Below are 14,169 nucleotides of genomic sequence, written 5' to 3'. Positions count from 1 at the left end.
CTGAAGATGCATGGTTAAAAGTGACAAGTTTAAACTCCAAAGTTTGAATGACTATAAACTTAGGATCATATTATTTCATTCAGTCCTTCCAAGGAAAAAAGACGTTACTCGGTACAAATGCTGTGATTCATAGTATTTGGTGTGCTCTGCTCTGACTGCTCCATCGTGTCCAACTCTTTGCGACCCCATGGACTGTAGCTCGCCAGACTCTCCTGTCCATGGGCTTCTCCAGGCTGGAGAATGCTGGAGTGGGTTACTATTTCATTCTCCAGTCATAGTTGGTAATTGCCAGTCAATTAAATGATTCAGTTTCTTATGCTGAAAAGTTTCCTTCTACCTCCTGGATTGTTACTAATGATTACGTGAAGAGTCTCATCTTTGAAAAAACATTGGTATACTCTGCTGTTCAAAGATTATGGTTTCTGGCATTAAAGTTGAGTTTGTATTTAATCCAATTTAGTACTCCAGCTCACAGAAATGGAGATGTTCAAAAGCTTTAGCAGCTTCAGGCGTTTACCTCTATGTTACTAAAAAGAACAGGTCTATATTTTTCAGGTTTAGATGCTCTCTCCTGCTCCTCCAGGAAGATTTCACTTCTTCCTTTCCCTGTCCCACCGTCATGCGCCCCCTTCTCATCTCTCGGCCCTTCCAGCTTAGCGAAATCATTACTTTGGTTGACCATGTTGTATATTACTAATGCTTTCCTGGCCAACTTACAGTCCGGCTTTCCTGGTGGCTCAGATGGTAAAGAGTCTGCCTGCAGTGCGGGAGACCCAGGTTTGATCCCTGGGTTGGAAAGATCCCCTGGAGAATGAAATGGCAACCCACTCCAGCATTCTTGCCTGAAAAGTCCCATGGATGGAGGAGCCTGGCGGGCTATACAGTCCATGGGATCACAAAGAGTTGGATACGACTGAGCGATTAACATATAATGAATGGTCATCTTATTTTTCATCATGAATTCAATCCCCAGAGGTACCTAGACACATCAGGTGCTCATCAGAAGCTTCTCTTAGAGCTTGTCTGCTGTAGTCTGAACCAGCCTCATTCGACTCTTGAAATGTAGCTCATCCTGGGATCTTTCACTGCCACCCAGAGAACCCCCTTCTCTGTTGGACATCCTGTTTCCTATGTTTCCCTGTTTCTTGGATTACTTCCTCATATTGATGAAGCACATCCTCCAGTAATTTCCTGAGAAAGGGTGCATGAAAGGTCAGTTCACTGAGAACTTGTCTGTCTCAAAAATGTTTTTAACTTATCTTCACACTTAAACCATGCATGCATGCTATCGGCTTCCCAGGTGGCGCTAGTGGTAAAGAATCTGCCTGCCAATGCAGGAGACAGACTCCATGAGTCTGGAATAGTCTCCGTATAAAATCGTGGATTAGAAAGCATTTTTCCCTCAGGATTTTGCAACCTGGCTTTCAGTTTTACCACTCTAGTTTCCAGTGTTGCTGTGGAGAAATTCCAAATCATTCTTACCTTTGGTCTTTTACATAAGACCTGTCTGTTCTAGAAGTTTGTCCCCATGTTCTGAAATATCATGATGACATTTCTTGGGTCTGTTCTCCCATGGGCAGTTGATAGGCTTTTTAAATTCGGAAAGTCACAGCTTTCCGTTGTGAAAAAGTTTCAATTGTTTTTTAGAAAGTGTTCCCTCTTGTTTTTTTTTGCCTATAACTGCCATTATTCAGGTAATAGACCTCATTTAAATTCTTTTATCTTGTATTTTTTTCCTTTTTGCTTGCTATTTTCTGAAAGTTTTCTTCAACTTTTCCCCAATCCTTCTATTGAGTTTTTTGTCTCTGTTAGCATAGTAAAATATTAAAAAAAAAAATTTTTTTTTACTCTGGTCTCAGCAAGTTCCATCTTTATGGTCTTTTATCCAGGTTTTCTTCCTCCTGTATCATCCCCGTTTCCTCCATGTTTTCTTCTGTGTGTTCGGGTCTCTGTCTCTCCTCTTAGAGCAGGGGTCTCCAGCCCCTGGTGCCAGTCCGTGGCCTGATAGGAGCCGGGCCACATAGCAGGAGGTGAGTGGCAGGGGACTGAGTGATGCTTCATCTGTATTTACCGCCGCCCCCCATCACTGCTCTTGAGTCATCCCCAAACCATCCTCCACCCCCCACCCCAGGTCCGTGGAAAAATTGTTTTCCGCAAAACCAGTCCCTGCTGACAAAGATGTTGTTGTCCTGGAGGCTTTTCTCAGAAGTCAAGTGATGCTTGTTTTTTTTTTTTTGCTTGTTTTTCTACTGAGAGTTCCAAATAGGAGGTAAAATGCTTTTAAAGTCTGTCGGAAAAGATGTGAACCCTCTCGTTGGGTGAGCTGCCTCAGCTGTTGGGTGTGAGTCCTGAAGTCAACATCCCTGGATCTCTCCTCTTGAGCTGGTTGGATTGCAGACTCTTCCCATCGCCTATGGAGGGAAAGGGGTGGAGGCGGAAGAGTCTAGTTCCCTGAACCTATCTCAGTCTAGCATCTCTCTCTCTCATCCCCACTTCAGGGGTACCTGCTGCTGCCAACCTGGAACCTCCTAGGGACTCCATCACGTAAATCTGGATGGTTCTTGTCTTAGGTTGGCCATCTTTAGATTCAATTTTTTTCAGTTTGCTAAATCATTAACCATTTATCCATCTGCCTTCCAGCTCCCAAAATTTATTGCCATGGTTCCTTTTTCTTTTCTCCCCAGCCTTTTAGGTTTATGCTTGGAAGCAAACAAAACACACCATCACCACCACCACCAACAGCAAAACCTCTCGACATCTCAGGTTTTAGGGAAGGAGTGAAATTATATCCGTATGTTCCAGCCCCCATCTTTATACCCAGAGGGTTTCACTCTGAAGTTGAAGACAAATCAAAAGGGCACAGGCGAAAGTGAAGAAACTCAATTATCAGCTATTAGGAGATCAGCAAGGAGAGGGATGAATTCACTGTAAATTGCTCTGTAAGAAAAACGAGTGAATGGTCAGTTTCAATCCCTTTTTCTATGTAGATGACCACTGCAACTTTCTGTTGGATGGCTGTACCTGTTAGTCCTTCCTGCAATGTGAACCATACTCAGGCACAAACAGACAGTATGAAAACAACCACAATAAAACAGTGCACTCATCTTTGCCCCAAACCAGCTCTCCTGCTGACCAAAGTGCTTCTCCTTTTTGGCCTCACTACTGCTGATGCCCTTGAACGACCTGACTCTGCCCTCCCTCTGGTCTCCAGTGCGCCATCGAGAGCCGGCCACGCCACTCAGCACGGCTCTTGGAAGCCATAGCCGCTGGCTCCTGTTGGCTCTCCCTGCCTCTCCTCTCTTCTTGCCCGGACCGTGCTTGCTCAATCCTCTTCCTCACAGCACCGCACTGGACAGGCTCCTCTTCCCTGTGACTGTCCTGTCCACCCGCGATCCCGTTCACCTACCAACAGAGGTCCGAGTTCTCAGCACGTTCGGGCTCAGTCCTTAGCCGTCTCGCCCCAGCCTTATCTCTGAGCCCTTCCCAGACCCTGTGCAGTGGCCGAGTGAATGCCTTGCCCTAGTTATCATGTGCCCTTCTGCCTCCAGGGTGTCTGCCCACATTCAGTATATAACCAGCGTACACTTCTTGTGGGCTTCCCCAGTGGCTTAGCTGGTAAAGAATCCACCTGCAATGCAGCAGACCTGGGTGCGATCCCTGGGTTGGGAAGATCCCCTGGAGAAGGGAAAGGCTACCCACTCCAGTATTCTGGCCTGGAGAATTCCATGGACTGTATAGTCCATGAGGTCGCAACGAGCCGAACAGGACTGAGTGACTTTCACTTCACTAAAATATACAAAAAAGGGGCACACATATAAGTGTGCAACACTGTGAATTTTCACAAAGTGAACACATCGTATATGCAGCTTCTAGAATGCCCACACCACACCCAGACAGGACAGTGGAGGAAGGGCTAGACCCATCCCTGCATGAAGGGGGCCCTTGGAAGGCTGGCCTTTCTGTGAAATCTAGAGAACTAGCCCCGGAGAGCACAGATAGACAAGGAAGACTGCTGCCTGCCCAGGGCTCTGACAGGGAATGACGGCTTCCTTGGTTTGAATGTACCTGTAAGGGGCAGGACTGCCAAGCCAAGAAATAAACACAAGTCGCATCTAAGACTGATGGGACACTGGGATCCTGGCAGAGGCAGGCTAGAAGGGGTGGAGGGATCCTCCCACCGCCCCGGGGACGGTGATCTCTCGGAGAAAAACACTCTTGCCCAATATGATCTCAAATAAATAAAAATTAGAGCCCCACGGAGGAAATGAACTTAGTCACCTGATACATGCCTTAAAACTGGTGTAAGAGCCCCACTCTTCTCTCTACACTGCAGGCAAAGTGAATGTTTTGCACTCAAAGCATGGATCGCTGTTAGAGGGAGATCTGTTCAAAAGACGAAGTCTTTCATCTCCTAATCAGCCAAAATTCCTTGCCCTCCACCCCACAAACTCTGCTCAAGACATGCAGTTTCCGTTACTGTCCCTCAAGGCCTTCTTACGGGGTGAACTGTGTCCCCCACCTCCCAAAAATTACCCCCTTCCCCTGTATATTAAAATCCTCCCCTCTGGTACTAGGAAATGTGACTTTATTTAACAAAAGTTTCTTTGCAAGTGTAGCCAAATTCAGATGAGGTCAACCGGGTGGGCTCTTTGTCCAATATGGTGGTGGTGGTTTAACTGCTGAGTCATGATTGACTCTTTGCGACCCTGTGGACTGTAGCCCGCCAGGTTCCTCTGTCCATGGGATTTTCCAGCAAGAATACTGGACTGCGTTGTACGAGTGGTGTCCTTCTAGAGGAAAGATGGTCATGGGAAAGAGATACACTGACAAGAGACCGGGTGATGACAGAGGCAGAGATCAGAGCGAGGCAGCCGCAAGGCCAGGAGAGTCAAGGGCTGCCAGGAGCTAGGAAGAGACAGCAAAGGATTCTCCCCTGCAGACTCCAGAGGAAGCATAGCCCTGTTGACCTGGACTTGAACTTCTAGCCCCAGACTAGAATTTCTGCAGTAACTTTTGTTAGGAAAAACGCCGCGGGAGGAAAAAGCCGCCTCTAAGGACCGGTGGTAAAGGCCTTTTATTAAGCGTCGCTCTCGGGCAGAACTCCCGGGGGCTGGTGAGTGAGGAGACAAAGGGAGTCTGCAAAGTATGAGGGGTGGGGAGGGGTTTTATAGTCCGGGCAGGCATCCAGGCCAGGTCTTTTCATATAAGGAAGAAAGCGCGGGCTACAGCGGTGGTCAGTGTCCGAGGGCTTTATGTTGGTACCTGATTGGACAAGGCTGCATGGGACCAGCCCCTGGAAGTTCAGCCAGCCTCCGGAATTTGCCTTGCAGCACTTTCCCGGGGCATGCCCCGACCTTTCAACTTTCTGTGGTCTTAAGCCCCCTGCTCTGTGGTATTCTGTTCCAGCAGCCCCATGGAACTAACACAAGCTTCAATATATCCCAGCATTTTCTGATTCTCTGCTCGGAAAGCCTCTCCACAGAGAGCGTCCCTCACTCCCCACAGGCCCCCGCTCAACCGCCACCTTTCCAGACAGGCCATGTCCCACAGCACCCCCGAAAAGAACAGTTCCTGCCTCTCTCCATTTCTTCACCCCCTTTATTATTTTTCCTCACGGTTCCTAGTCATAGCAGACATTGTGGCATGTATCTTTTGTTTATTGTCTGCCTTGCCTTCTAGAATGTAAGTTGCATGAAAGTAGAGATAGTCCAATTTATTGCTGTTTCCAACATGTGCCTGACATAGGTAGTAGGCCCTCTATACATGTTTCTTTCATAAATGAATAAGCTACTTGGGAGTACAGTTTACTTTTTTAAATTTATTTTTAAAATTGGAGTATAATTGGTTTACAATGGTGTGTTACCTTCTACTGTATAACAGTGTGAATCAGCTATATGTAATACACATATCTGGGTTTCCCAGGTGGCGCTAGTGGTAAAGAGCCCATCTGCCCGTGCAGGAGACATAAGAGACCTGGGTTCGATCTCTGGGTTAGGAAGATCCCCTGGAGAAGGGCATGGCAAACCACTCCAGTGTTCTTGCCTGGAGAACCCCATGGACAGAGGAGCCTGACGGGCTACAGTCCATGGGGTCGCAAAGAGTGGGACACGACTGAAGCGACTTAGTGCTCACACACACGTGTATATATATACATATGCATCCTCTCACTTGAGCCTCCCTCCCACCCTGCCCCAGTTCCAGCCCTCCAGGTCATCAGAGAGCGCCGAGCTGAGTGCCCCGTGCTACGGAGCAGCCCCTGCCAGCTGCCCACCCCACCCGTGGTCGTGTATGTGTCAGCGCTGAGGGTGCAGTTTATGTTCTGTCCTTCACAGTATCTGCTACAGTTCTTGGCTCACAGTAGACGCTCCACCAAAATGTGCAGATGAACTAATAAACCCATCACCACTTTAATACTGAGGCTCTGTGTGGTAAAGGGGACAGTCAGAACGCACATTCCATTGGCCTAGACTTGGGTGGCCTCTTTGCTGGAAAACAGTTGTGGGGACCATTGATCAGACTTCCCTGAGCAATTATTAGAGCTCACCATTTGTCTGCCTCATGAAGCCACTCTTTCTCCCTACACTCAACAGCATCCCTCCCTCGTGCTGTTGTTTTTCTGATTAAGGAGACAGAATTGAGTAGTCTAAATTTAGTCTGTGCAGCCTGGAGGTGCCAATCATGGCAAATGAATTAGAGGATCTCCTTCTGCCTCCTTCTGCATTGAAGCGCTGAGCTGAAACCAACAAATGTATTTTATTTAGGACCACAGGCTGAACTCTGAGTGTTGGCTGTGACAAGAGAATTCTTTCTTCACTAATTAAGTCACCCGAGCTCAGACAAACCCTCTCTCCCATGTGATGGGGGTGCCGCTTATCTGAGCTGGCCCAGAGACTGCGCCTCCTGTTTGTTAAGGAAAGTGGTCATTATTTTGCTACAGATATTTAAACCAGAAAAATGCATTTATATATACATACATATGTGTAAATATATGTATAAATATATATACATGCCTAATATATAAAAATATCATATAGTTTTATAAGTTCACTTAGCCTTTCAAAGATCTTTTGGATTTCTCAGTAAACCCATATTTAGAATTCAGTTTCTGATGTAAGGGCTGTATTTCCCAATCAGTTTTGGAAAGGACACATACAAAGCTTATTTTATCTGCTTTCATTCAAAAGATCATAAAAATTTACTCACTGAAAAGCTGTTATATTTGATGTTTGTAAGAAACAAGCTACAGATTAGAAATAACAAATGTCATGAAGCTCTCTTTGGGGAAAAATAATAAAGTTCTGTTTCCATTTGTAACCTATGAGTCTTAATATGTGTATTGGGGCATTTTATACATGAACATAATTTCGAATGAGTTGTTTTAAAAGTCAGTAAAAATGAAAATACAGGATGTGAGGAAAATGTATGAAATGGTGCTAATTCATTTTTTTAAATGTTATTATGTTGATACACTCAATAAAGCATGTTTTGGTAACTCCTTTCTTGTTTCTGGCCAGATACAAATTTAACTCAGCCCAATGTTGATTATGTGAGATTTGGCACCTTTATGCCTTGTCACTAATCAGCGGCATTTCCCTGGGAGGGGCCAGAAGACCCTCCTTATCTTCACTGAGCAGGTGGGGCCCAGCACCAGGAATGGAGAGGTGTCTTATCCAGAGCCTCCCAGAAGTGACCGAGAAGAGCCCACACCACTCAGCTGTTAGAAACCCTTGAACTTTTCTAGCGCTCTGACCTTGTCCATACTTTCTCCAGCACAGCATTTCAAAATGTAGAGACTTTTTGTGTAGTTGATTTAAAAGCAATAGGTTTAGACTTTAGGTAGAAGAGTATATTATCTACAAAGACTACCTCTCAATTTTTAAAAAAAATGTTTGAAAACATTTACTTATTTATTAATACTTGTTTGTGCTGGGTCTTAGTTGCAGAACGCAAGATCTTCAGTCTTCATTGGAGCATGCAGGATCTTTAGTTGAAGCGTGTGGGATCTAATTCCTTGACCAGGGATCAAACCCAGGCCCCCTGCATTGGGAAAGTGGAGTCTTAGCCACTGGACCACCAAGGAAGTCCAAGATCACCTCTTTAAAGGGCAAACTAAAGTATGTTAGTTGCTCAGTCATGTCCAACTCTTTGTGATCCCATGGACTGTAGCCCGCCAGACTCCTCTGTCCATGAAATTCTTCAGGCAAGAATACTGGAGTGAGTTGTCATTTCCTTCTCCAAAAGGGCAAACTAAACTCATAATTTTTGTCCTAAGAATGGAAAGTTAGCAAATCATATAGGAAAGCAGTGTCCACTTCTCAGCAAACATCTGCTGCTTGATTCAAAGGTTATGTACATAGTATGAAAGGCAATCCATTTGACATTTTACACTGAGCTTCTAACCATAAAGAGGACTATCATTAATAATAAACTAATTAATCAAAAGCATACATTTTAGCTATGGAAAACTGGTTTTCCACTCAATCTAGACTCCATCTTCTTGGAATGCTCCACATGGCTTGCCTCCTTACTTCTTCAGGTCTCTGCCTAAGTGTCAGTGAGGACTTCTCTGACCATCTGTTTCAACTGCACTAGACTCCCCTCCCCATCTCCGTTCATTCTTTCTAACCCGCATCGTTACTTCAAACACTACATACTGTGATGGTTTTGTCTTTCCCCGACATCCCCATGTGAGACCCTTGTCTGCTCTGTTCACAGCTGTTTCCCCAGTGCACACAGCAGGTGCTCAATACTTGTTCAGTGAATGAAAGAACGGTGTCTGACACCTTTCTGTTCCAAAGGTTGATCTTGTACTTGGAGATGTACTTACTTGGAAGGCAAGAACTGGAAGGGCAGGCAGAGGTGTGGGAATGTAGGAAGGGCTAGAAATGAAGGGGGCACCTCTTTCGTGGGTAGGTTTGGGGCCTGGCGGTCACCTTGCAAAGGTGAGCAGACATGATACTGACGAACCTCACCGTCCCAGCCCTCCAAAAAAATGCATTTGCCGGACTGGCCTTCACTTTTCCTAAAGCCCTTATGTTAGCAACATAAGGTTTGCTTTCTGGTCCCAGCTGTCAAACTCTGCTGCATAGAGATACTACAGAGGGACTTAATAATTATGTCATGAGGGTCTGACATAAAATAATTTCTTTTCTCAAAGCAAAATAAAACAGGGGCTGCACAGTTGTGCTTCAACTAGGCAACAAAACTGGAGCATTGAGGCAAAAGCATTGTCCTGTGTAACTAACAGTAATGGAAATGTCAAGAAAGTTCTTTGCTGCAGTTCCTGCCTTGGTTAGATGGGCACTTGCAACCAGGGCCACTCTTTCAGGGCAACCGGAACAGCTTTTTGGTGGTTGGTGACCAATAGCACAGTCCTGGGCCTTTTCTTGGGGCTTTCCCGAGTGGCACCAGTGGTAAAAACAAAACAAAAAAACCCGCCTGCAATGCAGGGGGAGGTAAGAGGAATGGGTTCGATCCTTGGGTCAGGAAGATTCCCTGGAGGAGGGCATAGCAACCCACTCCAGTATTCTTGCCTGGAGAATCCCATGGACTGATGAGCCTGGTAGGCTACGGCCCATGGGGTCAGCAAAGGTCGGACACGACTAAAGCGACTTAGCAGGCAGGGGCCTTGCTTTGGGAACCGCCGGGCAGAGGGGCGGGCTGCCAGCGAGGGGCGTGTCTCCTCCTGGTCCCGCCCTCCGACCACGCCCCACCAGCCAGCCAATGAGAGGGCGCGCAGCCGGGAGCGGGGCGGTGTGGCTGGTTGGTGCTGGGCTCCCAGGCTAGGCGGTTGGCGGGGCGGGTTCTTGGTTGTGCTGCCGCGGGAGGAACCCGGTTCCCGGGTCAAACCCGCCCCGGGAGCGCTTTCAGTCGGCGCAAACATGGCTGCGGCCCTGCGATCTGCGGGCGTCCTGCTCCGCGATCGGCGTAAGTGGGGCCGTGGCGGCCGCCGCTGAGGCGGGGACAGCGGGCCGCGGACGCCGGGGCTTAGGAGCCTGGGGAACGTCCCGGACCGGCGGCGGGGGGCGCAGAGGGGCGGAGAAGGGATCCGGAAAGGGGGCCTCCCCTGGGAGGAGCGAGAGGGGGGCAACGTGGGTCACCCGGGGACCCTGAGCGGCCGCGGGGAGGGGTTCCGGAGCCCTGTGGGTCAGATGGGTGGCCGTGAGCAGGGGCTGAAATTTCTCAGTCTTGGATCTCATCTGTAAAATACGACTAATGAGAGCCTCAGGATGGTTGCGATCACGGGGGCAGAGTGCGTTAAGGGCCAGCCGCAGAGACAGTGGCGTTGGCATCGTTGTCAGGAGCATCAGCAGAGGTCTCCTCCCTGGGCTTCCCTCCCTGGTGGCGGAGATCATACTTTTCCCACTGCTGCCCTGCCCTGGCCGCTGGCAGCACACCCGGTGCTCACTCGTCCGTGGCAGCAGGACCTACTCCAGGGCTAGAAAATACTAGCCCTGGATTAGATATTTGGAGAATAGTTTTCTAGCCCAAATTAGATATTTGGAGAATAAACAAGACCCCCTGAGAACACCACGGGTTTCTTATACAGAGGTGAACGTAGGATGGGTCCAAAAGATGGGCCGATGGGACCCTGGTCAGACACACCTGGCTGGGACGCTAGCTAGCTTCTGCAGCATTCCTGCGATTTCTGCCCACCCCCCACCCCCAATCCCGGAGTGAGGCATTCACTTTGCCAGACACAGAGAAGGTAATACCTCATAGGCTTGCCATGAAGATTAGCTGGTTACAGGTAAAGCCTGTAGCCCAGGGCCTGGCACACAGTAGATACATAGATACCCTCAAAATGTTACTGTTACATAAAAGGCTGCCACCTGCCAAGATGCTTGATTAGTGCATTTGAATGGTGATTGGACCCAGACCTGATTTATTAAGTTTTTTTAAAGTTCCCTAATTTGTCAATCTGGCACCTACTGAGAAGGAGTGGAGAGAGTCCATTCTGAGCTCCATATTTTATTACAGGTGCCTTTGTTAGGACCCAGTGTCCAATGACAGTCAGGTCAGTAAGGGCAGTGGGAGATGAAAGACATTATCTTTTAAGAAAAGGGAGCCCAGTGCCGGTAACAGGGCTGAAAGAAGTGTGAAATTAGTCTTTTCTTTCATTGACCTTTTCAGTGGCAAAGAAAGTCTGACAGGCTCTAGATTTGAGGTCATAGAACAATTTGAGGATCTTTAAATGCTTTGTTGTCCAGGTTATAAGTAACTAACTGGAAGATTCAGAAGCCACAGCAGAAATAGATTTAAAGTTCAGTTGAATTACAGACTGATTTTCCCTGGTGGCTCAGATGGTAAAGAATCTCCTGCAATACATGACACTTGGGTTTAATCTCTAGGTCGGGAAAATGCCCTGGAGAAGGGAATGGCAACCCACTCCAGTATTTTTGTCTGGAGAGTCCCATGGACAGAGGAACCTGGTGGGCTATATAGTTCATGGGTTCTCAAGAGAGTCTGAGACTACTGAGTAACATTTTCACTTTCACTTTCATACTACTTTATCTTGTTTTATATGAAAGGATTAACATCTGGGATAGGAAAAATTGAATAATATTTTTCAAAATGAATTCTCAAAGTATATTCTGTGTTTTTAGCATATCACAGAATTAATAAGAAGCTCCCTGGTATACATGTATATAGTATATGTATATTTTAGAAAGTTGATAGAATAATTATTGTTTCTCTGTGCCTTTTCCTTTCCAGATTTTCTATGTTAGGCATATATGTCTTTTGTAATTAGAAAAAAACAAATCTAGAATAATAAAAAAATATATATATATATCAGTGTTTAATACATTAGAACATTTTGGCTCCCATATCAGATAGATGAAGGAGGCTTTAAGAAAAGAACTGTTAAGTGCTTATTAGTAGTTATAAAATAGAACCTTATTTCTGTTAATTTTAAAAATGATACACTTATTTATAAGGACCTTTTAAAAGAATCCTCATCTCATATGTGGTAGAAAAGAGCAGTGTTAGGTACTTGTGTACCTCGTTTTCTACCCTCCTGTATGCCACCACCAGGCATCCAAAATATTAAATAATGTGGTTTGGGGGGACCAGTTAATACTCATGAACTTCTTAAGTCACAGGTGTACTTTTGAATGATTCATGTATTTGGCGTGTCCAGGAATTGATGAAGTTTTGTTTTCTTATGTCATCTTCTCTTCTGCGTGTCCCTTGGTTTTATAGCTTTTATTGTCTGTAGGCTTTCCAAAGGTAGACCAGTTGTCCATGGCAAGAGTAGGGTTAAAATCACCTGGTCTTAGTTTTTGAGTGGGCCAGTCCTTACTACTGAGTGTTCTTACTTCTTGCTTAATTACTTGCATTGTGCCTGGCACTGTTTTTCAGGCTGGATATAGATTTCTAAAAATTTTCCTACAACTGCCCTGAAAGTTTGGCCTCATCGCTATTTTACAGATGTAGAAAAGTGAGGCTTGGAGTAGCTCAGTGATTTGCCCAAGTACTGTCACATAACTTTGTTTGGTCCTGTCTGGAATTTCTACTTGGATCTCTCTAGCTCAGAACACACTCTCTACACCAGATGATGCTTCCTGTGCCTTTGAGTTTCTCTTAAGCAGTTAGCTGAGTATATTCAGAAGTCTCATTTGTTCTTTGAATAATTAAACTCCTTTAGATAGATGCATACTAATCATTAAGCAGGAGACACACTGCTTTTCTAGAGTCTTCAGATCATTGGGGAGAGGATTGTTTTATTTGTTTTTAAGTTATTGATGGTTGATATTTGGCTGTGCTGTAGGCGTTCTCTGGTTGTGGTTAGTGGGGGCTCCTCTCTAGCTGTGGTGCACAGGCTTACTTGCCCCGAGACCTGTGGGATCTTCCCGAACCAGGGATGGAACCCGTGTCCCCTGGGTTGCCAGGGGAATTCTTTACTACTGGACCACTAGGGAACTCTGATAGGAGTGTTTTAGAGAAGTCCTTGAGAGGTGGGTGTGTTAACCCTACGTCCTGAGCAGAAAGGATCCATTTTTTTTTTTTTTTTTTTTTAGTAGCATCACCCTTCTTTGAGAATGTGTTTCACCTCAGAGAGGAGAATTTTGTAAGTAGAGGGCATGGCAATAGTGTGGCAGCTCAAAAAGCTCCCAGCTCCCAAATTGTTCTAAGAAATACTAATGTACTAGATGGAGACTCTCACCCTTTTTGCCCACCCCTGCCCCATCCCCTTTTAAAGTTTGCAGGAGGGAAACTTATAATAATACCAAAAGTCAAATTGTGTAATGCCAAATTTCCATTCTGATACCCCATAGAATCTGATATAACCTTACTCATATAAGGAACTGGGGACATGGTGGCTTGATTGAGAGCCTGCTTAGGCCTCATCAAGTGGTTCAGAATCGGGCTTGTCTAAAACAAGGAGATTGGAGTTGGTTTGAGACCTCGTTTGAGTGGGGTTGCACTTCTTCATTTCAGTCTTTGCACTTCTGCTTAGAGTTAAGGATTGTTTGGCTCAAGCTCACGTTATTAGCTCTGCTGAGCATGTGCACAATCTGGACAGCTGGAAATCTAACTGGCCGGGAAATATCATTCTCCTATGTTTTATAGACATGCCAGGTGATTAAAATTAAAAAAAAAAAAATTGGAGCAGGTGCAGCCCCAATGCTCTAGACACGAAAGAAAATGATACCGGCTCTAATTACATGTATGTATGCATGCTCAGTCGTGTCTGACTCTTTGCGACTCCCTGGACTGTAGCCCACCAGGCTCCTCTGCCCGTGAGGTTTTTCAGGCAAGAATCCTGGAGTGGGGTGACATTTCCTTCTCCCGGAGGTCTTCCCAAACCAGGGATCAAACCCAGGTGTCTTTAAGGCTCCTGCGTTGGCAGGCGGATTCTTTACCGCTAGCGCCACCTGCAGGCGGTTGTGCAAAATACTCCACTGGTCTGTAATGTTTTACCAGCTGTGATGTTTACCAGGAGGCTATGGATAGCATGGTGTCATCATTTTTTGGTATAGGAAAGTAAGGGTCAGAAAGATTACAAGCCAGCCCCAGTTCTGTTACGAGTCAGTGGCAGAACTGTCGCGAGTCCCTCACCAGAACGCCTTTGACTCGTAAGTGGGAGGCAGCTAGAAGGAGATTGCTCTCACGTTGGTTTGAGAACTGCTGGTTTGAGAACGGGGTGGGGAAGTCATGTGTATG

At 46.2% G+C, this 14,169-nt stretch overlaps 1 protein-coding gene across 2 annotated transcripts in view; it reads left to right on the top strand.

Annotated features, from left to right (window-relative positions):
* Window positions 1-9,797: 9,797 nt before the first annotated feature.
* Window positions 9,798-14,169, top strand: part of FECH (ferrochelatase) — a 39,135-nt gene continuing 34,763 nt past the window's right edge. Inside the window, exon 1 of one of the 2 annotated variants that reach the window (XM_061130696.1) lies at window positions 9,798-9,927. In XM_061130696.1, the coding sequence (XP_060986679.1) occupies window positions 9,882-9,927 (46 nt within the window). In that variant the 5' untranslated portion in view covers window positions 9,798-9,881. The remainder of the gene's footprint in view (window positions 9,928-14,169) is intronic. The other variant, XM_061130697.1, reaches the window with a different exon arrangement.

Source organism: Dama dama, chromosome 27 (genome assembly GCF_033118175.1).
Source record: "Dama dama isolate Ldn47 chromosome 27, ASM3311817v1, whole genome shotgun sequence".
In the NCBI taxonomy this organism is placed as follows: domain Eukaryota; kingdom Metazoa; phylum Chordata; class Mammalia; order Artiodactyla; family Cervidae; genus Dama; species Dama dama.
The sequence above is the reverse complement of the archived record's forward strand: the minus strand, read 5'-3'. Positions and strand labels throughout refer to the sequence as shown.